Source organism: Megalobrama amblycephala, linkage group LG21 (assembly GCF_018812025.1).
Source record: "Megalobrama amblycephala isolate DHTTF-2021 linkage group LG21, ASM1881202v1, whole genome shotgun sequence".
Classification (NCBI taxonomy): Eukaryota; Metazoa; Chordata; class Actinopteri; order Cypriniformes; family Xenocyprididae; genus Megalobrama; species Megalobrama amblycephala.
Genome location: NC_063064.1, coordinates 27069570 through 27095718, shown reverse-complemented (window position 1 = coordinate 27095718; position 26149 = coordinate 27069570). Strand labels below are relative to the sequence as shown.

The window sequence follows — 26149 nt, the reverse complement described above, 5'->3', positions numbered from 1 at the left end:
GTTCAGAGAAAAAAATCGAGGTCACCTTAATGTCAGATATTAAACGTCTAGGGCCTGTTTGAACAGGGGGTTTGGTGATTATATAAATCGGTCAAACAGAGAAAAGGAAATTCTTCTTTGAGCAAAGAGGATCTGCTCTGAAAGGTTGCTAGGAGTGACAAAAGTAACAGACACAGTTTGAAATGGAAGCGCTTGCCAAACTATCCCTCTCTTTTGTAAACAAGGAGAATCTGAAACACTTGGTCGCATTAAAATTGTTTTTTAATCACTGAAATGGTCTATTTACAGTTTTACTGGCATCTAAACTCTCTATCATGCCTTTAATCCTGACGACAGGAATAAGAGACTTAACATACAGACAACATTCGTCAACATAAGTGATATACATTGAACTGAAACATCAGAACGCTGCAATTGAATATGCATGAAATAATCCACCTTCTAATTTATAAAATGTTTGTTTTTAATTTGGAAATAAAATTTAAAATATTTAAATATTCAGGGTGATCAATATTCAGACCACCATGGGTGATGACCTTTGACCCTTTCTCATCATTCCATATGACTCACCTTTTCTATGTCTTTGTATTTTACATTTATATCAACAGAAATTAAAAATGCCAGACATAAGATATGATATATACGTCCAACTATATTCTATAGCAGTGAACAAATGCATAACTCTCTCAAAACACGTTTAAAAAAAACGATTGTGAGGGGGGGTTAAAGGGTTAGTTCACCCAAAAATTAAAATTCTGTCATTACTCACCCTCATGTCGTTCCACACCCATAAGACCTTCGTTCATCTTTGAAACGCAAATGAAGATATTTTTGATGAAATCAGAGAGCTTTCAGTCCCTCCACTGGGAGCAACGCAATTTAAACATTCAAGATCCACAACGATAGGAAAGACGTCATTAATCCATGTGACTTCAGTGGTTTACCCTCAATTTTTTGAAGCAACGCAAGAGCAAACATAATTTACCTCTATATTTACAAAATAATATTATCCAAATCTCCTAGAGTTAAACAATTGAGTTTTACCATTTTCGAATCCATTAGCGAGATGCTAACAGTCTAATCAGATTCAATGTACTATGCTAAGCTATGCTAAAAGTGGTATCGCTAGGCTGAATGGATTCGAAAACGGTAAAACTCAGCTGTTTAACTGTAGGGGAGTTGGAAAATAAGTCTATTTTCAAAAAAAGTGGTGTTTCTTTAACTCAACACGCATGTGTCGTGGTGCTCCCCCTACTGGATAGCAGGTCAATATTTTTGTAAATAAAGTGGTAAATTATGTTTTTTGTGTGTGTGTGCAAAAAAATCGCTTCTTAAAATTGAGGGTAAACCACTGGAGTCACGTGGATTACTTTAATGATGTCTTTCTTATCGTTCTGGATCTTGAATGTGTAAATTGCATTGATCCCAGTGGAGAGCCAGCACTCGGATTTCATCAAAAATATCTTCCTTTATCTTCTGAAGTTGGATGAAGGTCTTATGGGTTTGGAACGACATGAGGGTGAGTAATGACAGAATTTTCATTTTTGGAACTATCCCTTTATAATTATATTTTCCTTGGGATTAAATAATTTTTGCATCAGATTGTTAAAAATGGATACTTTGTAGATCCTCTAATAATATTTACTAGTTACAATTTACTTTTCTGGCTAATCTAATGTGTCAGTGAAAATGCAAGATTTGGTCTTAAAAAAAAAAACGCTTTTCAACTTTTTTTGGCATAACCTTGAATCTACAGTCTTCATATGTGATATAATAGATCTATAAGTTTAAGAGTCACTACTGCACATGTGCAGGAAATAGATTGGTCCAAAAGAAAAGTTACATTCACCATATTGTCATCTGCAGGAGTGGATAGTGACCAAATGCTCCTGGAAAAATACAGCTATATAATGATCTCTGTTAGCGTAATGAGCATTGTATTGGAAAGTTTTAATAATAAAACATTTTTTCCAGTCCTTTGAAGCTGGATTGTCCTAGTGTTAGCTGTATCCCACTGAGGTAATATAGAGTGGAATTCTTTCCTTTTTCACTTTGCGAAACCAACTAGAAATCTCAACTCATGTTGTTTTCACAGATCCAGTATGAAATACAAATAGCAGATTTTGTTGGATTATGTTCTATCATATTTTAATATCAGTGGAAAAAAATCCACTGCCCGGCAATTCTCCAAAAAACAACAACAACAAAAAACACTTCTACTATTATACCACTTCCTAACACACTGTCCTCTGTATCTCCATCAGGAGTCTTTTATGGAGCTAGGCTACATCAGATGAGTGTATTTACACAGCCACAGTGGTGGTAGAAGACACGGGTGTTGCGGCTCCTTCCGGTGTAACCTTAGCCAATCGGTGGTCCTTGTTTTGCGAGCAGCTCCGCCCACAGAGCTGGCAGGACGCGCAGCATGAGTTGCAGCAGGGCAAGAAACGAAACACACTCACTCGCCACAGGAACCAGCCGGGGGCCCAACAGCACCAGCACGTGAGAACCCCGCCGGCCGTCACGCCCAGAACCACATACAGCGCCAGCAGAGAAATGGAAGACTGGGATTCTGGAGAAGAAAAAATTTCATTAATGGACCAACAATTCCCAGTGAGATTTAAATGAATTCAGCACAAACACTCTATGCATTCACTCCATGTTCTTCAAACTGCCATCTATGGCGTCAGTTATTAAAAAGACCAAAATCTGGTAATCATGCGTCTTTTAAAATAAAGCAATAAACCATGATAGGGTGTGTGTTATAGTGACTTTAGCATGATTAAGTCAACAGCAATAGCAATATTAAAAATGACACTTTGCTCAGTAAATAGTTTGATTTGTTTAATAATAGTTATCAGAACAAATAATTAGTGACTATGTGTTTATACCACTACATTTTGTACAGTATGTTCGTCCTTATAATGCTGCTTCTTTTGGTTAACTAAAGCTTTCTTTGTAAAATCTGTCCCTTCAAGTTGTGTGCCATTGTTTGAACACCTGTGGACTTATAAAAGCTATTTAGATCGGATGTGGAGGTTAATGAAATCTATTTGTTCAAATGCACAATTGTGAGTAGTGGCTACTTAGCAGACTAGTGCTCTTGAGAAGTTACAACGAGTAGCTGATTTACAGCTCACTGTTTGCAATGAACATTTATGTGCTCCTCAATTAGCTTTGTGTCCTTAGCCTTTTAGAGTTCACCATTATGCAGCAATAAAACTAAATTTATGGACACTCAAAAAGAGCCACCGTTCTGAGTAGTCATTGTATTTTAGGTGAATCGAACTATACTCTTCCACCACAGGTTTTTCATCTATGTAAAATCATTTTTAAGGTCTAAATATGCACTAAAAACTGGATGGTGGATATTGTACAGCCAATGAAATTACTTTTAAACCCACAACCACGTAAAACGTCTCGGGTTACGTCTGTAACCCTGGTTCCCTGAATAGGGAACGAGACACTGCATTGACGGTTTAGGAACGCTTCTGCGTCAACGCAACGTCAGTGTTCCCATGAAAGGGAACTGATTTACTGATCATTGCTGCAGCTTAAACAGACAGTAACATGTGCTTGGTTTTGTTAGTTCGGCCTTCGACAATTAACCATATCTGGGAAGCCTGTAAAACAAGTTTTTAGAGTTTAATTTTAAGCAATTGGACCATATGGACAAGAAACAACTGACTTATCTTTAAGGAATGGATCATTCAGAAATGAAAATGCTGTAATTTATGGAAATTTGTATGGAAGCTTGTTTCTGCCAATAAAACAATCTAAACAATAATTGCGACTTTTTATCTCACAATTCTGACTTTTTTCTCACAATTGCAAGTTTACATCTCGCAATTCTGGCTTTTTTTTTTTTTTTTTTAGAGTTTATATCTCAGAATTGTGAGATATAAACTTGCAACTGCAAGAAAAAAGCCAGAATTGCGAGATATAAACTCTAAACAATTGCGAGATCTAAAGTCCAATTCTGAGGGAAAGAGTGACTTTTTTCATAATTGCAAGTTTATATCTTACAATTCTGACTTTATAACTCATAATTGTGAGTTTATGTCATGCAATTCTGACTGTAACACACAACTGTGAGTTTATACCTCGCAATTCTGACTTTATAACTCGCAAATGTGAGTTTTTATCATGCAATACTGAGAAAAAAGTCAGAATTGCGAGATGTAAACAAGCAATTGTGAGAAAAAAGAGATAAATGATTTGACAAATGCAACTGAGGTTTGAGGACCAATTTCAGTTAATTTTCAGCAAATAAAAACTTACATTTTAACTTTTTATCACACAAAGCTATCATATGAATTCAGAAGACTTACAAAGACTTAATATAGTTGTACGGATTCATTTTATTTTATGGTGCTTTTTATAACTTTTTGAGCTTGATGGAAAAGAGCCTTGGCATTATTTCTTTGTTTGTGTTCCACGAAAGAAAAGAAACTCATACAGGTTTAAAACAACATGAGAGTGAGTATATGATTTTCATTTTTGGATTAGCTATTGCTTTTATTTTCTATTGCAAATTCAACATTCAACATGCATGAAGAAACAGAAGAATACAAACATTTCTACATTCAACTAGCAATTACTCCTTTAAATGTGCATGAATCCTCTTGACAAACCAGTAACCACCATAATGTGTGAGGATTTTTGTTCTGTTTCTGTTTGGTTGAATGTTTTTTACTGCTTTTCAGAACTACTGGAGAGCTTACCAGTCACAGAATCCAGTTCAGGAACTGCGTTCGGAGTGGCACAGTTCTTTAAAGTGGACACTGTCAGGGTAGGCACGTTCAGCATCTCTGCTGGCTGAGTAACAGGGTGCTGTGGGGGCTTGGGTGTAGATAGAGGACCTTAAACACACAAAAACAAGATCAAGACCTATCAGAAACAAATCCCAGTTGGAAAAGCCTACTTTAAATAAACTCATTACTGACCACTGCAACCAGGATAATCGATTAAGTCACTGCCATCGCCACAGTTGTCAATGCCTTTATCATCTGCACAAACCAGACTCATGGGAATACACTTCCCATTCCGACAGTTGAAGTAAGGCTGTCCACTGCACTCTGATTGGTTAAAACCTGGAGAGACAAACAATATGAGCAGTTTCTATCATGCTTAGACTTCAAGAAAAAAAGTTAAACCGACTAAGAAGTAGGGATGCTTTCGAAACATTGCTTTGTGAAGGTTCAAAACCTTTGTGAAACTTTTGTTTCAAACCAGTGATTCGGAGCGAATATCAAACTGGCAAAGTCATGTGATTTCAGTGATTTCAGGCTTTGTTACATCATAACCAGTGCTGAGTAGTAACTGATTACATGAAATCTGGATTACGTAATCAGATTCCAAAAATTAACTACTTGTAATTAGATTATATTTTTTTAAAATACTTGTAATCAGACTATAGTTACTTTTTTATTAATTATATGATTACGTTATTCTCAAAATGACAGTAAATTATTCATAATTCATTGATTCTTCCTACTACAAGATAAATAGAATATATATTTTTTAATCTTTTTAGTAATTGTTTTATTTTGATTGTTTTCAATTTAAAATAATTTATTTTAAATTAACATTTTTATGATTTAATTACTAAATGGTTTTTCATTTAACTCATGAACCGCACTCTGGGAATCCCTGATGTAATGTAATATTTAATGCACTTCATATTGTTGATAAAGAATGGAATATATTTTCTGTCTCTTTTTTATTTTTATATCAATATCAATCCTATTCAAATCAATGTAATGTGTTTGGTCAAAAGTAGTCTAAAAGTAAACAAAAGATTATAATACCTTAAATGTGTAATGTAATGGATTACATATCATAACGAAATTTCAACTGTTCACAGCTATGAGCCAATCTCTGTGAAAACGTGGTGTCAATATCATTTTTACCTGATCTCGGATCTGTTTTAGAAATGTGGAAAACATTTTTAATAACCCCATTTTATAATGAAAATAAGAGTTGTTAATACTTAAAATCAAACAAAACAAGTCCTACAATTTAATAAAATATATATATACATATATAATACAGATACTTCGTTTTTTATGCTATTAGAGGAATTGTTAACTTCATTTTTTAGATTAAATGTAATTTATTAGATGCAAAAGGTGTTTTTATGCATGTTTGAGCTGAGTTTTCGTTGCATTTACACTGTTCTGTCACCAGTGTGTGGCTTTTCAAGCACTTGTTTGGAACAGTGAATCATTTTGTGAATCAGTTGGTTCAAATGATTCAACAAATCTTTGTTTCTCCCATCACTACTGAGAAGTGTATGTAAACACATTCTAACCCAGTCTGAATGAAGTGAAGTCTCCAACAAAGTCCACCCTCGGCTGAGTTCCTCGCGTCACAAGACGTAGAGTTAGAAATTTGCCCGTTGACAAGACCGGTCGGGGAGGGCTCTTCCCACAGAGTGGCGGGCCAATTGGCGGTGCGGACTTATCCCTCCCATCATAGAACTGGATGTAAGAGCCAGCATGGCAGGGGTCTTCTGGCCCCTCCCTGGTGGTTGGCTCCAAGCTCAGGTCGGGCCGCGTCGGGCCAGATGAAGAGGACCCCCTGGGTGATTCTGGGATAAGGGGTGGGGGGCTGTGCGGTGACACTCTAAGCAGGCTGTAGACCAGGAAGAAGCGGAAGTAGAACTGCACCTTGTCCCGGGGGGTGGCAGACTGCATGGTGAGGTGGCAATCCGTTCCCATGGAGACAAAGTAGTACTTCCGTGACTCTTGGTGGGACTTTACGACCATGCCGTCCCCCTGTATCGTCTGTCCACAGAAGTCCACCACATTCACTGTTGGGAATATTGAGATTCAGGGTCATTTTTTTTGATAAATTGAGAAGTGGGGCTCCAAACCAATGTTTGTTGTTTCAGTTAAAGGTGTTGTAGAACGTCTTTTTAAAAGATGTAATATAAGTCTAAGGTGTCCCCTGAACGTGTCTGTGAAGTTTCAGCTCAAAATACCCCATAGATTTTTTTTTTATTAATTTTTTTAACTGCCTATTTTGGGGCATCATTAAATATGAGCCGATTTAGGCTGCGGCCCCTTTAAATGCTCACGCTCCCCGCCCACGGAGTTCGCACTTGCCTTTAACAGCATAAACAAAGTTCACACAGCTAATATAACCCTCAAAATGGATCTTTACAAAGTGTTCGTCATGCAGCATGTCTAATCGCGTAAGTATGGTATTTATTTAGATGTTTACATTTGATTCTGAATGAGTTTGATAGTGCTCCGTGGCTAAAGCTAACATTACACACTGTTGGAGAGATTTATAAAGAATGAAGATGTGTTTATGCATTATACAGACTGCAAGTGTTTAAAAAATGAAAATAACGACAGTCTTGTCTCCGTGAATACAGTAAGAAACGATGGTAACTTTAACCACATTTAACAGTACATTAGCAATATGCTAACGAAACATTTAGAAAGACAATTTACAAATATCACTAAAAATATCATATCATGGATCATGTCAGTTATTATTGCTCCATCTGCTATTTTTCGCTATTGTTCTTGCTTGCTTACCTAGTCTGATGATTCAGCTGTGCACATCCAGACGTCCTGCCCTTGTCTAATGCTTGAACATGGGCTGGCATATGCAAATATTGGGGGCGTACACCCCGACTGTTACGTATCAGTCGGTGTTATGTTGAGATTCGCCTGTTCGTCGGGCTTTTAAACAAATGAGATTTATATAAGAAGGAGGAAACAACAGTGTTTGAGACTCACTGTATGTCATTTCCATGTACTGAACTCTTGTTATTTAACTATGCCAAGATAAATTCAATTTTTAATTCTAGGGCACCTTTCATTTTTACCAAGTCACCTTTATTTATATTGCGTTTAATATAGAATACAGATTTTTTCAAAGCAGCTTAACAGTAATAAACAGGAAAATAACAGAATCGATGCAAAATTCTTCTAATATGTTCACATTTAGCTACAAACATCTCAACAGTGTCATTATTTCAGCTCGACTCAGTTCAGAGTTGATTCAGTTCAGTTCAATAACAGTGTTGATGTTGCAAAGTGTTCCCATCCGATAGTGTCGGTGCAGTCAAATCGATAATATTCCTGAATATTAAGTGCCTTTTAAACCCTAACTAAGCAAGCCAAAGATAACAGTGGCAAGGAACCCAAACTCCATGTTGTGTAGAATGAAATAAAGAACACAGGGATGGAAGGAAAACAGAACAAATCCATTTCTAATCTAAAAAGACCACAAGCATGAACTAGCTTTGCATCCCCCCATCTGGGGTACGAACCAAATAATAGGAAGATTTACAACCTCTCCTTGGTTTATTAGCTTTGTTACCAAGGACAACTGGTGGATCCGTGATGTCTCACTGCCAGGAATGTCCAGAGAACCCTTCTATTGGTGGAAAAGGACCAATACCTCAAAATATTCCGTAACCATGTATCCTAAACTGAGTTTCCACAAAAATGAGCAGCAGCAGAATGGTAAGTTCCCTATAAATGTTTTAATTGGCCAGACTAAAGCGCTCTGAGCTCCAATCACACCCGGGTTCCCATTGTAATTTCCAACTCTAGAAAAACAGCAGAGAGCGTGCCAACTCAGTGGGTAATGACACAGATGCCACGGGCTTTTCACAGGAACAGATGAGGAGGTGTTACATTAATGTTTGGTGTCTGATCAAATCAATCAACCTTAGCTCGATGTATTGTCTAATAATGAAATGATTTTTATAGCTTTTTGTCTATATAATTCTACAGTTACAAAACATTGTGGTAGAAAATGATTGTTCTAAGATTTTTACAAATATGTTTTTCACTCTAAAAAATGCTGGGTTGTTTTAACCCATGTTTGGGTAAAATATGGACACGGGATATGGGTTTAAAATTTAATTTAAAATTTGGGTTGGGTTTGTCCATATTTGACCCAAACATGGGTTGAAACAACCCAGCATTTTTGTGAAACAAACAATTATATACTGTAATGGAAGGTAATAATTACAGTATATAATTAAAATTATGGTAAAAAAATCATGGAAATATAGTTTTTTATTTGTAAATATATATAGGCTACTTTTTTGATCTGTATATTACGGTAAAGGGCTTTGGCACGAGTAAACTTTAAAAAAAAAAAGAAGTTATTTAATTTAACAATGTTATTTTAGTTTATTTAAATATATAATTTTAAAAGTTGGAACTGCAAAAACTAACTGAAAACAGACTAAAGGTAATTTTAAATCTACTTCTATTTAACTTCATTAGATTACAGTTGTGGTAAGACAAATTAGGCTACATGGGACAAGCCAAATGTCTGTGCAACTCCAGCTAGTTCTAATGCCAATACACACAAATGAATTAAGAATACGAGAAGAAACCCGATTGCAACAAGTGTCTGAGACAACGAGGTAATAACGGGATAAATCTTGAGAAGTGAACACCCATCACCCTACCTGTCTCAATGGAGTGACTCTGGCGTGTCATTAAGATGAACAGAACAAACCATCCTGACAGGTGCTGAATGCATCTCACTGTGTCCATCTCGGGTGTCCAAGCAAAGGCACTTGCTCCTCCAATGTTAAACGCAATCGTTCTGTCGCATTTGTATCGCGAAAAGTCTACTCTCGCGCAAACCAAACATTCCCCTAATTTATAAAGACGACGTATAGCCGGGTGAAACACCCCAGAAGTGTCTTTTAATGCTTTTGAAGAGGGAATATTTGTCTATAGGCGTCTCAGATGCGTCGAGCTTAATCCTTGTTCATCATCCCGGCTTTTGTGCCTTTGAAGCCTCTTTGTCAAATTTATGCGTCTGAACTATTTCCATGACAACAGGTCCAATGTCACGGATCTAAAGGAGGAGCCGTGCAGGACCCCCTCAAAGTTTCCCCCCCACACAAGCACCATCTAGAGCTGAAGACAGGGGTAAACATCTGTCACAATGATTACATTTGGACATGTTCACAGTTGCAAAGTGTTTGTAGAGCACTAAAAGGGAACTGTTGGAGTTTTATAATTACATGTGTACTAACTCGTATACTAAGTGGGTCATTGACGAATAAGGTTTTTAAAAGTGTAAAATAAAACATAATGGAGATATAATTCATTTTTAAGTTTTATTAAGTGTTAACAATGAGATTGTGTTTTTTATAATCAATTAACACTGCTTTTGTCAGTTTTTTACAAGATGGACAAAATTTGTCACCAAAAAAGTCATTTGGTTTAACCAAAATTTCGGTTTTACCGAATGACACTTTTGGTTATACCAAATGACAATATTTTCAAACAATGTTAACAAGCTGATATCTAGGTAGCAAAAGGACAATCAAACATTTAATATTTAGTACAAGTTTTTAAAATATGACAACATTTTCATGTTTTATAGCAGTTGTACCGATTGACCTGATGTTTCGGGACATGCGTATGAGCAAGTGAAAACATGAATTTTTCAAATAGTTAAGTTTGCTTCATGACCATGTGGTCCTTTGCAGGTGTCTGAATGATGTCACATCCTGTCACATGATATTGATCGCATGACTTGATTCAAAATGGTCCTTTTATATCGGTTACTCCGAATGACATGAAATTCATTTTTCCGGACATTCTTTCTCATAACAAAGCAACGACTTATACACATAATTTTAATATCATTTTTCACTTTGTTGATATATGATGTTATAAAATCATGCCACAATAAAAAACATATACATTTATTACATTTTAAGATATTTGAATCACAAATGAAATGGCTGTATTGGCCTTTGGATGGTTAAACCGAATTACCTTTAGACACAAAATATGTCACAAAATATAATTAAAACCTTTTGGATTCAATAAAAGATATCTAGTTGTACTACCTTACATACTTTGGATGTCATATCTTTGTTTTTTATTATTATTAAGGCCTTCTAACAAAAAAATGACCCATCACGTCATTGACCCAAGTATATACTATAGTCAAAGGGTTTGGACTTAAATATTCACTCTGCTTTTTTGTTCAGAATTGTCATTAAAACTATAACACAAATGGAAGTTATATGTAGGCTTCTACAACATTGCCAACTCTCAACTAACTCCAAGAGAAGCAACATGGGATGCTTTTTTTCATAAAAGTATTAAAGTAGTTCTTACTTTCTTAGTATTTGGTCCAACAGATCCATAGTTTTGTAAAGAAATTAAGGTATAGACATGAGTTGTATTTATCTACAGAACAAATTTCAAGCATTTAAGCATAAGCCTTTAGAAAGTTACCTTTAAAATAACTTTGAAATAATTCTAAAACCCTACAAAATAACATATATTACACAATAAAAACACAAACAAACACTATGGTGTCATGAAGTCCAGCACTAAACCCAGTCTGCAGCGGGACCTGAAACTTATGTTTCTTGATTCAAGCCGTATAGGACACAGCCAAAATTCCTCTTCAACAATATGTTAAACACACACAGACACGCACACACACACACACACACACACACACACACACACACACACACACACACACACACACACAGAGAACATCCAGGCATTATTCCACATTTTGGCATTTAAATACCTTCTCTCTACATTCATGACCTTCTTGTGACACAGTCAGAAACCTCTACATGACATGTTCTGTTTTAAGGTGAAGTCAGTAAAAAGCTCTTAAACCTTTGGGGTCTTTAACAGAGTGGAATGGATCTTCTTGTTAAAAGTTTCATTGGACTTCTCTCTTTTGAGTGTGTGAATGTGTCTCATGATCTACCCTGGGAATCTATTCAGGCAAAATTCCCACAAGACAAAGCAAAAACATACACAAAAAACATGATTAAAATGAGAACATAAGAAGAAAAGTAGAGCATAATCAATCTATATACATATTAGCGCATATATAAGCTATTATATATTTATATATACTCAATATCATATATATATATATATATATATATATATATATATATATATATATATATATATATACACACACACACAGTGGGTACGGAAAGTATTCAGACCCCCTTAAATTTTTCACTCTTTGTTATATTGCAGCCATTTGCTAAAATCATTTAAGTTCATTTTTTTTTCCTCATTAATGTACACACAGCACCCCATATTGACAGAAAAACACAGAACTGTTGACATTTTTGCAGATTTATTAAAAAAGAAAAACTGAAATATCACATGGTCCTAAGTATTCAGACCCTTTGCTGTGACACTCATATATTTAACTCAGGTGCTGTCCATTTCTTCTGATCATCCTTGAGATGGTTCTACACCTTCATTTGAGTCCAGCTGTGTTTGATTATACTGATTGGACTTGATTAGAAAAGCCACACACCTGTCTATATAAGACCTTACAGCTCACAGTGCATGTCAGAGCAAATGAGAATCATGAGGTCAAAGGAACTGCCTGAAGAGCTCAGCGACAGAATTGTGGCAAGGCACAGATCTGGCTAAGGTTACAAAAAAATTTCTGCTGCACTTAAGGTTCCTAAGAGCACAGTGGCCTCCATAATCCTTAAATGGAAGACGTTTGGGACGACAAGAAGCCTTCCTAGAGCTGGCCGTCCAGCCAAACTGAGCTATTGGGGGAGAAGAGCCTTGGTGAGAGATGTAAAGAAGAACCCAAAGATCACTGTGGCTGAGCTCCAGAGATGCAGTCGGGAGATGGGAGAAAGTTGTAGAAAGTCAACCATCACTGCAGCCCTCCACCAGTCGGGGCTTTATGGCAGAGTGGCCCGACTGAAGCCTCTCCTCAGTGCAAGACACATGAAAGCCCGCATGGAGTTTGCCAAGATGGTGAGAAATAAGATTCTCAGGTCTGATGAGACCAAGATAGAACTTTTTGGCCTAAATTCTAAGCGGTATGTGTGGAGAAAACCAGGCACTGCTCATCGCCTGTCCAATACACTCCCAACAGTGAAGCATGGTGGTGGCAGCATCATGCTGTGGGGGTGTTTTTCAGCTGCAGGGACAGGACGACTGGTTGCAATCGAGGGAAAGATGAATGCGGCCAAGTACAGGGATATCCTGGACGAAAACCTTCTCCAGAGTGCTCAGGACCTCAGACTGGGCCGAAGGTTTACCTTCCAACAAGACAGTGACCCTAAGCACACAGCTAAAATAACGAAGGAGTGGCTTCACAACAACTCTGTGACTGTTCTTGAATGGCCCAGCCAGAGTCCTGACTTAAACCCAATTGAGCATCTCTGGAGAGACCTAAAAATGGCTGTCCACCAACGTTTACCATCCAACCTGACAGAACTGGAGAGGATCTGCAAGGAGGAATGGAAGAGGATCCCCAAATCCAGGTGTGAAAAACTTGTTGCATCTTTCCCAAAAAGAGTCATGGCTGTATTAGATCAAAAGGGTGCTTCTACTAAATACTGAGCAAAGGGTCTGAATACTTAGGACCATGTTATATTTCAGTTTTTCTTTTTTAATAAATCTGCAAAAATATCAACAATTCTGTGTTTTTCTGTCAATATGAGGTGCTGTGTGTACATTAATGAGGAAAAAAATGAACGTAAATGATTTTAGCAAATGGCTGCAATATAACAAAGAGTGAAAAATTTAAGGGGGTCTGAAATACTTTCCGTACCCACTGTATATATATATATATATTTTAAATAGTTTTAGAAATGAAATTTTGGAAACATTCATCAGCCATTACTCCAGTCTTCAGTGTAACATGATCCTTCAGAAATAATTCTAATATGCTGATTTGATACTTAATACTAGTTATTATCAATGTTGGAAACATTTGTGCTGGTTAATATTGTTTTTGGAACCGGTGATACTTTTTCAGGATTCATTGATAAATAAAAAGTAATAAAAAAAGTCATTTATTCAAAATAGTAATCTTTTCTAACATTATAAATCTTTTTATCACTTTTTATCAATTTAACACATCCTTGCTGAATAAAAGTATTAATTTCTTTCAAAAAAAGGGACTGAGCAACAGTATTGTATATTGTTACAAAATATTTCGATTTTAAATAAATGCTGTTCTTTTTAAACAATTATTCATCAAAGACTCCTGAACTTTCACAGGTTATAAAAAAATTATTAAGCAGCACAACTTTTTCCAACATTGATAATAAATCAGCATATTAGAATGATTTCTGAAGGATCATGTGACACTGAAGACTGGAGTAATGATGCTGAAAATTCACCTTTGATCACAGGAATAAATTATATTTTAAGCATATTAAAATAGAAAACCATTATTTGAAATTGTAATAATATTTCACGATACTACTGTTTTTTTTTTCTGTATTGTTGATCAAATAAATGCAGGCTTGATGAGCATAAGATACTTTTTTCAAAAACATTAAAAATGGTAATGTTTCGAAATTTTGACCAGTATACCAATTTTCTGCAAAACAATTTGATTTGTGAAAAATGACATCTATTTAACTTTTCACAACAATCATTATAGTGCAATTTTGTGGAGCACCTCAACGTCATGTTGTCCATGTCAAGGCAAATGAGCCATTTATGGACTTTTAAATGTCATCTGGCTCAAAAACAGCATATTATCCAAAGCTTTAAATACTTCGTTTTGAATTACAACAATTCAATGTGTTGTATGTTTCTGCGCAACGAAAAAGTTTGAAGAAAACTTGCCATGTGCAACTCCAAAACATTGAACGAGCTGTGCGCGCCAACGGATTTACGTCAGACGCCGCGATTACGTCACGCGTAAGTACGTACGTCTCATAGAAGTTTGAAACTGACGAAGGGACAAAAATATTTATATAAAAGCTGACGCAAGGGCGCTAAATACAAACGTACAATCAATAAAGTGTGATTTAAAATTCCTATATTTATAAAAGAATCTTCACAGTCAAGAATCTCCTGGTTAATTTACGCCAGGTGCCTTTATTTAATGAAAATAAGTCAAGAGCTAGCTGCTAGCATGCTAACTGCGTAGCTTTAGCAGCCTCGATGAAAATACTCAATATTATTGTGTTTACTAAAGATTTATAAAACAATACAGTTGTGTCGAGCCCGTAAAACGCCGTATTTATTTTTGACGGTATGTTTTATTCTAAACTGTGAATTATGTTGATGTGATAGTCTAAAATGTGTGTGCTAATTGGGACTCAGTGGTGTTTCTTGAATTTTATTATCTGTGCTTGCCAATTATTTGCTTGTTATCATAAATAAGCTGTCATTAGAGTGTTTTTCTGATGTATGGGGTAAAATCAAAAGTGTTGTGCATGCTGGACCAATGATGCAAGGCCTGTGCATCACAGATGTGTTTAACTGTCAAGTGAGTGTGATGTGATTTTTGCTGTTTTTGTTTCTTTTTTATGTGTATGTTGTTGGCTGTGTATGTTTTGTACACGTTTTCTGTATAACTCTGTAAAAGTTTGTGTGTGATGTGTTCTTTCTGACTGCAGGGTGTCTGTACATGTCTGTTCAGATGCATGTTGTCATTTTGTGTGTCATTTTAACAGTTTGTACTTTGTGCAGAATGGCTCCTCGGTTGCAGCTGGAAAAAGCTGCTTGGCGGTGGGCAGAGACAGTCAAACCAGAGGACATCACACACGAACATATCGAGTTAGCTTATAGGATCGCAGTGCCGGCGTGCAAAAGAGGGGCATGCAGGTAATATGATGGTGATAATGATCTGTGTTTACTGTTTAGTTCAGAATGGCATTAACTCTAGGAACTGTAATTCCTTTTATTGGAACAACTGTGAAAACATGTTTTTATTTCTGCACGTTGTTGTAATCACATCACTGTCCCGCTTTGAACATTTTGAACAGGAGGAACTGTAAAGGAAATCCTAATTGTCTAGTCGGTATTGGGGAACAATCATGGTTAGGAGAAATTGATGAAAATACCTTCCACAACATTGATGACCCAAATTCAGAAAGACGAGATAAGGTATGCCAAATGACATCTTGTTTCAGTTACTGAAAATGTTTTTTAATGGCCTTAGTTTTTGTTAACGATGAATGATAGGGTTGTCAACTACCTTAGGGCAAGTTTTTTAAAGGGTTAGTTCACCCAAAAATGAAATTTATGTCATTAATTACTCACCCTCATGTCGTTCTAAAACCGTAAGACCTTCGTTCATCTTTGGAACACAAATTAAGATATTTTTGGTGAAATCCGAGAGGTTTTTTTTATCCCTCATAGAAAGCCACTTAATTACCACATTCAGGGTCCAGAAAGGTAATAAAGACAATAGTCAACGTGATTACAGTGGTTAAACCTTAATGTTATGAAGCAACGAGAATACATTTTGTGCGCAAATACAAAATAAAAATAACGAATCTCACATGGACTATTTTAACAATGTCTTTACTACTTTTCTGGCCTTTAATGAAGGTAATTACGTTGCTTTCTACGGGGGATAAAACCCCCCCCTCGGATTTCATAAAAAAAATCTTAGTTTGTGTTCCGAAGATGAACTAAGGTCTTAAGGATGTGGAACGACATGAGGGTGAGTAATTAATGACAGAAGTTTCATTTTTGGGTGAATTAACCCTTAAATACTAATATGTCAACATCATCAACATTTATGTGAATGCTTTCTCTGTTTCAGAACACATTTGTGGGCCTGACGAATCTTGGCGCCACTTGTTACGTGAACACTTTCCTCCAGGTGTGGTTCCACAATCTGGAGCTCCGCAGAGCCTTATATCGATTTCAAAATTCCAGAGCTGAAGGGCACAACACGGATTCAGGTGAGCTTGAGGTTCTAAAGCCTGGATGATTTTATTGTCCAGCAATTGCTTTACTTCTCATTAGGCAGTTATGATGCCGTTGTACACTGCAAAAAAGTTGTTGGTTTAACTTAAAAACATAAGTTACCTGGTTGCCTTAAAATTTTGAGTTCATTGAAATTAAAAATTTGAGTTAATACAATGAAGGTGATTGGTTTAATCAACAGAAACTCAAAATAGTATGTTATCTGAACCACATTATTTAAGTTGATTCATTAATTTTTTGTGTAGCATGCAATTGCAGTGGCAGTTGCCATTTAGTAAATGTTTTTTTTTTTTTTTTGATAATTATAAGGAGATTCACTCTGGAGCTACTTTGGAGCTAAGCATCAAGAGTACATTGCTGAAAGCATGAGTTTTAGCTTTAAAATATGCATTGAAAGCATATTTATTTATTGAATTTGACTTATTTTGTGCACATTATTCTTCATACCAACAGATTATGAGCCACGGACGATATGCGAACATCTCCAGTATCTGTTTGCATTGCTACAGAACAGCAACAGACGGTATATCGACCCCTCAGGGCTGGTGAAGGCTCTTGGGCTCGACACAGGGCAACAGCAGGTGAGCAAGCATAGGATGGATTATGTTGGAATGTCCTGTGGAGCATGTGAAATCTCAAAAGCCATGTTTATTTTGTTTTTAGGATGCTCAGGAATTCTCCAAACTCTTCCTATCACTTCTTGAAGACACACTTTCAAAGCAGAAGGACCCAAATCTCCAAAATGTCATCCAACAGCAGTTCTGTGGACAGTTCTCTTATGTTACCGTGTAAGTTAAACAAATGTTTTTTCAGATTCATAAGTTTCTTGTCACTTGATATATTTATAGTCACATATATAGTCACTATATATGTGATTATAGGTTATTATAGTCACTTTGAATGTGATGTGTACAATGACATGTACAATTATGTTATAATATTGTAATTAGTGCTTGTTTTTGTTTTTTGTGTGTGTGTTATGTTAGATGCAACAAATGTGGACGTGAGTCTCCTCTACCATCACGATTTTATGAGCTGGAGCTGAACATTCAAGGACATAAAAACCTCACGGAGTGCGTTACAGAGTTTTTGAAGGTGATTGCTCACATTTATTGTGCCTGACAGCTCCATATGTCTATGGAGATCAGATATTAAGGTTCTCAATGTGTTGTTCTACCCGCTGTTTAGGAGGAGAAGCTGGACGGTGATAATCGTTACTATTGCGAGAGCTGTCAGAGTAAACAGAACGCCACCCGTCGGATCAAGCTCCAGAGTCTTCCCCGCACAATCAACTTTCAGCTCATGCGATTTGTTTTTGATAGGTGAGTATTGTAATATGTCATTATCAGATCTGTTACCAGATGTTTTATTGCCGTTTTTAATCGTTTGTTTCTCATCTTTCTCTGCTTCTGTAGGCAAAGTGGTCATAAGAAGAAACTTAACACCTTCATTAGTTTTCCAGAAGTTCTTGACATGGGGCCATTTTTGGAAGGAAAAGGTATACTGTGCATTAATGTGCATTTAATATATACACTACAGTTCAAAAGTTTGGGGTCGGTAAGAAGGTTTGCTTTTGAAAGTCTCTTGCATTCACCATGGCTGCATTTATTTGATCAAAAATACAGTAATATTGGGAAACATTATTACAATTTAAAAGAACAGTTTTCTATATTAATATATTAGAAAATGTAATTTATTCCTGTGATGCAAAGCTGAATTTTCAGCATCATTACTCCAGTCTTCAGTGTCACATGATCCTTTAGAAATCATTCTAATATGCTGATTTGATGCTCAAGAAACATTTCTTATTATCAGTGTTCAAAACTTTTGTGCTGCTTATTATTTTTTTTTTGGAAATGGTGATACATTTTTCCAAGATTATTTGATTAATTAAAAGTTGAAAAAATGTTTATTTGAAACAATGTAAAAATTTGTCACTTTTGATCATTAATGCATCCTTTTTGAATAAAAGTATTAATTTCTTTAAAAACCACAAACATTTTGAATGATAGTGTATGTCAGCTCAGAATCATAGATAAGGAATAGGAATTGTAATCAATGAACATTACTTGATTATTTTTTTCTCCCTCCAACTCTAAATTCAGATGAGAAGTGCACGTATGAGCTCAGCGCTGTGTTGATTCATCGTGGCGTGAGCGCATACTCTGGTCACTACATTGCCCACGTAAGAGATGCCCACACAAATGACTGGTACAAATTCAATGATGAGGAGATTGAGAAAATGGAGGGCAAGAAACTTCAGCTGGGCGTTGAGGAAGACATTGGTAATGACACATTTTGGTTTTAGTTTGAATGATGTCTCATTTTTGTAGCGACTTGTTAGTGCAGTTGCTTTTACAGTCTTTAAAATGAAAAATTATAAAAAAAATAAAAATATAGTTTATTTCTTATCCTTTACATTCCAGCCGAGACGGGCAAGTCTCAAACCCGAAAGCCAAAATGTAGCAAAGGCTATCACTGTTCGAGGAACGCATACATGTTAGTGTACAAACAGCAGACAGAAGAGATTGACCAAACAGAATCTAACGTTGAAGTTCCAGGTAAAATGAACTGTATGAACATTATGGATTAAACATTCACATATGATTGTTTTATTGTGCCAATGTAAATTAAGAGGAAAGTAAATGTTTTTCCCCCTAATTATTACATAATATTTTTTGAAAGTGTTATCTATTTACTACATTATTAAAGTAGAAGTGTTCAAAACCTCTCATGATGTATTTATTTGTTTTTCAGTTTTTCTCCAGAAGCTAGTTGACCAGGACAACAAGAAGTTTGAGGAGTGGTGTAATGAGATGGCAGACATGCGAAAGCAGAGCGTTGACAAAGGCAAAGCCAAACATGAGGAGGTGAAGGAGCTCTACGAATTGTTACCCGCGGAAGACGGTCCGTAAAAATGCCCTGTGCATCAGTTTCTCTGACAATATAAACTGTTAAATCTTTGAAAATTTTGGTGTTATATTTACACTACAATTCAAAAGTTTGGGGTCGGAATGATTTTTTTTAATGGTTTTGAAAGAAATCTCTTGTGGTCATCAAGACTTCAAAAATACAGTAAAAACAGTAACATTGTGAGATATCATTACAATTTAATGGTACTTTTTTCTATTTGAATACATTTTAAAATGTATTTTATTAATGTGATGCAAAGCTTTATTTTCAGCATCATTACTCCAGTCTTCAGTGTCACATGATCCTTCAGAAATCATTCTAATATGCTGGTGATATTTGGTTCCCAAGAAACATATTACAGTTTGTGCTACTTAATATGTTTGTTGATTTTTTTCAGGTTTCTTTTATGAATGGAAAGTTCAAAAGAACAGAAATTATTTGAAATGGAAACAATTTAAAAGTCTTGACTGTCACTTTTGATCAATTCAATGCATCCTTCCTGAACAAAAGCAGTCATTTCCTAATTAAAAAAATTATATTAACCCCAAACTTTTGAACAGTAAGGCTTTTGTATTAGTGTGAAAGCATCTATTTTTCAATAAGGAGTCAATGTCTGGGCTCCTTTTGTGTTTTTAGGCCAGTCATACGAGTTTGTGCCTCTGGAGTGGCTGAAGAAATGGCTTGATGACTCCACGGCCATCAAGGAAATTGACAACAGCCAATTCCTGTGCTCCCATGGCAAACTGCACCCAGACAAGATTGGCGAGGCCAAAAGAATATCCTTGAAGGCTGCCAATCTCCTTTTTGGCCGCTACGGAGGAGGACCCAGACTAGACCGTAAGGGTTTCTCTTGTCAAACTTCTCCTTAATCATTCATTACCCTTTTGTTCCATATATTCATTCTTCCTGGATGGTGTTTAGGGTCATACCTCTGCAGAGACTGTGTCACTCAGCGATGTCGGGTGATCAGACTGAAAAACCAGCTAAATGAAGATTACAAAGAGGTCACAAATCTGGCCAAAGCCTCTTTGAAAAGGTACGGAGTACTAAATCAGCCGCTTCTTTAACCTGGATCTGCTACTGCTGTTCATTAGATGTTTGATGAAGCTGATCTTGTGTTTATATTGGCTGTATTTAGTGATGAATTAGGGTTCTGGATTGGTAAGGCATCTCTAAGGAGCTGGAGACAATTGGCATTAGACCAGCTAGAGGAGGATGAGGAGGAAACCAAACACAACAACAGCAAAATTAACGGAGAGAAAAGCAGCAGCCCAGGAGCAAAAGGTACCGAAGCTTACAGATGGTCATTCTATGTTTTGCTTTAAGGCTTGTCTTTTAGCTGTTTATTCTCTTTTTGTCTCTTTGTTAGCTGATGGAGTTAAAGGAGATGATGACAGGGACGGTGAAGAGATGAAGAACTTTAATGAAGACATTCTCTGTTATCATGGTTTGTTTTCTCTGGATAAAACTGAAAACTAAATGTGTGCATGTAACCAGTTTAATGATAGCAAAGGAGATGCACAAAATTAAAAATGTGTATTATTAATTAGCAAGGTTGTTTTTTATGATGAGACGCTGTAATTGTGCTGATTCTTTCTCCTGCAGGTGGTCTGAGTATATTAGAGAATGACAGACGGCTGGTTTCTGCAGAGGTGTGGAATAAACTGCGGATGTATTTCCCCAAAGCACCAGAGTTCACGCAACGTCACGAGCCCTGTCAGCAGTGCATGGTAACAAATTGATCAATTAGCACAGCTGTCATGGTTAAAAGGTGTAGTGGACACTCAAAACCTTGTGATCTGCCTACTATTTTTTGGGAAATGTATTTTTTTAAGATATACCGTTTCTTTCAGAGGCTGGAAAGGGAAGGGAAAGAGAACGAGGCTTTGAACAGAATGATGGCAAATGAACAGAAGAGCTCCCTGCTCAACCTCTTCCAGGAGAAAAATCGACCCACGCTGCAAAAATGGCCACAGGTAATCATTTTCCACAAATAAGGGATTATGTTTCAGTTTTTCCCCTGATGTTTTGAATAATTAAAATGTTTTTCAGTAGAGCTGACTTTAATTTGAATTATGTTTTAGGACACAGATCTTCTGTTCATTGTACCCCTTTACTTTGTAGAAGAATGGAGGAAATTTATCAGGTAATGGAATTTTCTTCTTTTTTTTTTAAATACTTTTTTCTGTAATTACTAAAATGATTTTACAGTTGAAATATGAATCATTTTGATATGTCCTAAATTATTGTAATGTCTCCTGTTATACTTGATCACACCACAGGAGGCCAGCAAAGAGTAACCCAGTGTCCAATGTGGGGAACAGTATCCTGCTCTGCCCTCATGGAGGCTTCATGTTCACCTACGACTCCATGCTGCAAGGAGACGCCCAACAGTGAGTTTCTCAGTCCTGACCTCTCACATGTCCTGGAACAAAAATAATATTCAGCTTTTAATTATTGATATCAGATGTCATTAAACAAAACTGCAGAAATAGTTTAATTTGCATTATTTTCAACTATCAAGAGCAACTCTGAGTTAAGTCTGAGCGTTTGTGTCTGTCAATGCACAGTATAGCTCTTCTCTGGCCTGCCGAATGGGAGGTGATCAGCAGAATGTTTCTGGTGGACCAGGCCATCTCCATATGTCGGATTTATGACAAAACACAAGACAATGGCAATGTGCAATACCAGACTCATCCAGGTGAGATGAACGGTCAACCCTTAGTCAGTAGTTTCTTCGAGGTCCCTCAAACAGACGTTGTATTTGATGTGAGAATGTGTGCTGTGCTGTCAGATTTGTGTCGAGAGTGCCGAGAGGGCTTCATATTCCAGCAGCAGAGGGACATGAGGGAGTATGCGCAGGCCACTGTGTATGTTCGCAAAGTCATTGACAAGAAAATGGTGAGTCACGTGTCCTCAATTTAACCATAAACATTACAATTGTACTACCAGGAATAACTCATGAGTGTCCTTGGCTTTCTCTGTTATAGATGATTAAGGAATCTGCCCCTGAGTTCAGTGTGAGTGGGTCAGATGTTGAGGATGAAAGAGAAGAGCCAAAGATAGATGGAGAGAAAGATCCAGACTTCAGTCAGGTATGTTTGATCTGTCTGTCTATCCAAATATCCATCTATCCATCTGTCTGACTATCATCTATCTAACAATTATCCACCTGACTGTCTGCCTGTCTATCTGATGGTTTATCCATCTGTTTATCTGTCTATCTGTCTGTCTGTCTGTCATCCGACTATCCATCTATCTGCCTATCCAAATGTCCGTCTGTCTGACTATCATCTATCTACCGATTATCTACCTGACCGTCTGTCTGCCGACCATCTGACTGTTTATGCATCTGTCTATTCGTCTCTCTGTTTGTTTGTCTGTCTATCCATCTGACTATCCATCTGTTTGCCTGTCTGTTCAACTATCTGACTATACGTCTGTCTGTCTATCAAACTATCTGTCTCTGTCCATCTGACTGTCCAACAATTCGACTATGTCTGTCTGAGTATCTGTCTATCCGACTATCTGTCTGTCTATCCGACTGTCTGTCTGTTTGTCCGTCTGTCTATCTGACTGACTGACTGTCTGTCTGTCTGTGCGTCTGACTGTCTCTCCAACTATCTGACTATCCGTCTGTCTGTCCGTCTGACTGTCTATCTAATTCTGACTATCCGTCTGTCTGTCTGTGCGTCTGACTGTCTCTACAACTATCTGTCTGTCTGTCCGTCTGACTGTCTATCCAACTCCGACTATCCTTCTGTCCCTCTGACTGTCTATCCAACTATCTGACCATCCGTCTGTCTGTTGTCTGACTGTCTATCCGACTCTGCCTGTCTGTCTGTCTGTCTATCCAACTATTCGACTGTCTGTCTCTCTGTCCTTCTGCCTATCTGACCGTCTATCCAACTATCCGACCATCCGTCTGTCTGTCTGTCTGTCCATCTGACTGTCTCTCCAACTATCTGACTATCCGTCTGTCTGTCCATCTGACTGTCTATCCAACTATCCCACTGTTTCTCTGTCCATCTGCCCGTCTGACTGTCTATCCAACTATCCGAATATCTGTCTCTGTCTGTCTGACTGTCCAACTATTCGACTATGTCTGTCTGACTATCTGTCCATCTGTCTATCCGACTACCTGTCTGTCTATCCCGACTGTCTGTCTGTCCGTCCGTCTGTCTATCCGACTGTCTGACTGTCTCTCCAACTATCTGACTATCCGTCTGTCTGTCCGTCTGACTGTCTATTCAACTATCTGACCATCTGTCTGTCTGTTGTCTGACTGTCTATCCGACTCTGCCTGTCTGTCTGACTGTCTATCCAACTATTCGACTGTCTGTCTCTCTGTCCTTCTGCCTATCTGACCGTCTATCCAACTATCCGACCATCCGTCTGTCTGTTGTCTGAATGTCTATTCGACTGTCTGTCCGTCTGCCCGTCTGACTGTCTATCCGACTGTCTCTCTGTCCTTCTGCCTATCTGACTGACTCTCCAACTATCCGACTGTCTGTCTGTCCATCTGACTGTCTATCCAACTATCCGACTGTTTCTCTGTCCGTCTGCCCGTCTGACTGTCTATCCAACTATCCGAATATCTATCTGTCTGTCCGTCTGACTATCCATCTGTCTACCTGATTATCTATCTATCTATCTATGGCTCAAGCTCCCTTCTTTACATCAGTCTGAGGGTGGAGCCAAACGTCAGAAGCTGAACGAGACCGTCTCTCTCTCTGCACCCGCTGTTGCCTCTGCCTCCAAGTCGGGCATCAGGAGGAGTACAAGGCACAGGAAACTCCGTGGGGAGAAGGCCCTCATCGTCTCTGCCAACCAGACGCTCAAAGAGCTAAAGATCCAGGTCTGTTAGCACAGCGAAAATTAACTACTTAAATTTTGTGTAATGCCCCATGTTGTCTTATTTAAAATAATTGCATCCACAGATCATGCATGCATTCTCCGTGGCTCCATTCGATCAAAACCTTTCCATAGACGGACGCTGTTTAACAGATGACTCCGCCACACTAGGAAGCCTCGGAGTCATCCCAGAGAGCATCATTTGCCTTAAGGTACAACTCTCAACTCTGTTTTGATGGGAACAGATACATTAGCTATTTCAAAACATAATGAGCTGCCTACCTAGACAGCCTTTTTGGACATAATACACTACCGTTCAAAGGTTTGGGCTTGGTAAGATTTTTCTGACAGAAGTCTCTTATGCTTACCGTAATATTGTGAAATATTATTACAATTTAAATTAACTGTTTTCTATTGTAATAAATTATTTTTCAATGACAAACAATTATTAAATAGTTATTATATAATAGTTGTAAAGTGGATTGTCCCTGTTTACTAATTATTATTAGTAAAACTGAGACAAACCGCTTGAATTTTTCTTCTACAGGCTGATGAGCCCATTGCTGATTATGCTGCAATGGATGATGTTTATCAAGGTAAGTGCTGTTTATGTCAGCTTAAATTCTTTTCTATGTCATTTTCAAACACATTAGTCTGCATTTTTTTGATGCTGAGTTTTTTGTTTTTGTAGTCTGTATGCCTGAAGAAGGATTTAAAGGTATGAATACATTATTGTAATAATTTCTGACATGCATTTTAATCTTTAAAACCTTTGTGAAAGAATCAGGAACATGATATTGTCAAACATTATTCATTTTCTACTGTATTTGTTTCCTTTTTGTTCAGGCACTGGACTATTAGGACACTGATGGAGGCTTCAGATGTGGAACAATGCTGACAATGTCTGAGCAAGGATAAAGCTTGAATTACACATAGATATTCATTCTTGGGATGACTTCTTTTTTGTTCTTTTTTATTTTATTTGTTTTTGAATGTTGCAACAACTTCAAAAGTGTCTTTTTGCTTTAAAACATCGTGCTGGCTTTTAATATTGAAAGATGTTGATGCATTCTGCAAGGTTTTGTGGTCGTGCTTACCATGACTGTGAAAAATACGGGTCGAGATTTCCTCAAAGGACGTTCCATTTCAAGGAAAATCTGAATTCCTCCTTGTTTGTTGCAATGTCATGTTCAGAGATTATGGTCTGATGATATTTTGTGTGTAAAACAGTAAGTCTCTGTAAATCCTTTGTTGAAAAGAAGCTTGTGATGGCACTGTAATAGAGCTCGTACATATTTAAGAATGCATGAGCAACTTGAATATTAAAAAAATATTTAGTCTTTGTTTCGTTAATGTAAATAACCTCATCAAAATACAGCAGTGAAGAAAAGTCTAGAAAGATGAGGATAAATAGGAGACATTTCCGAATGTGGAAATATTACAGCATTGCTAAATAGTTTAGACATGTTCTGCTACTTGAAATATGTAGCAGGCATTTGTGTGAACTTTTCTGTATGTTCTTTCATATGGGCAATAAATATTCTTTTTACATCTTCAGATGTGTTTTTTATGTGTAGAACAACTGCAGAGATTGGTTTTGTAGGAATGTTTATATAAATATTAACATTTTTATGTGTGCTGCTTGTAGGAATGCACATATTCCTGTTACTGTTGTG

At 37.0% G+C, this 26149-nt stretch overlaps 2 protein-coding genes across 8 annotated transcripts; one reads left to right on the top strand and one right to left on the bottom strand.

Moving 5' to 3' along the window:
• Positions 1 to 243: 243 nt before the first annotated feature.
• ldlrad2 (low density lipoprotein receptor class A domain containing 2) lies at positions 244 to 10021 on the bottom strand. The gene is made up of 5 exons (XM_048173596.1): positions 9449 to 10021; positions 6314 to 6814; positions 4947 to 5093; positions 4725 to 4862; positions 244 to 2572 (listed from the first exon to the last, which is right to left on the bottom strand). The coding sequence occupies exons 1-5, from the start codon at positions 9534 to 9536 to the stop codon at positions 2304 to 2306; spliced, it is 1143 nt and encodes a 380-aa protein (XP_048029553.1). The 5' UTR covers positions 9537 to 10021; the 3' UTR covers positions 244 to 2303.
• A 4641-nt stretch (positions 10022 to 14662) lies between these two features.
• On the top strand, positions 14663 to 26030 carry usp48 (ubiquitin specific peptidase 48). 7 transcript variants are annotated; one of them, XM_048172767.1, is made up of 28 exons: positions 14663 to 14681; positions 15459 to 15593; positions 15755 to 15875; positions 16540 to 16681; positions 17160 to 17287; positions 17370 to 17494; positions 17693 to 17801; positions 17895 to 18028; positions 18122 to 18204; positions 18812 to 18991; positions 19133 to 19267; positions 19464 to 19613; positions 20256 to 20456; positions 20541 to 20655; positions 20758 to 20903; positions 20989 to 21066; positions 21225 to 21349; positions 21473 to 21595; positions 21704 to 21765; positions 21902 to 22012; positions 22190 to 22320; positions 22414 to 22520; positions 22610 to 22714; positions 24304 to 24477; positions 24560 to 24685; positions 25021 to 25069; positions 25165 to 25191; positions 25320 to 26030. In XM_048172767.1, the coding sequence occupies exons 2-28, from the start codon at positions 15460 to 15462 to the stop codon at positions 25340 to 25342; spliced, it is 3144 nt and encodes a 1047-aa protein (XP_048028724.1). In that variant the 5' UTR covers positions 14663 to 14681; position 15459; the 3' UTR covers positions 25343 to 26030. The 7 variants fall into 7 exon arrangements, with proteins under 7 accessions (XP_048028724.1, XP_048028723.1, XP_048028728.1 ...); XM_048172766.1 differs by having other exon boundaries at positions 24286 to 24477; XM_048172770.1 differs by having other exon boundaries at positions 14667 to 14685; positions 24286 to 24477.
• The last annotated feature ends 119 nt before the right edge of the window (positions 26031 to 26149 follow it).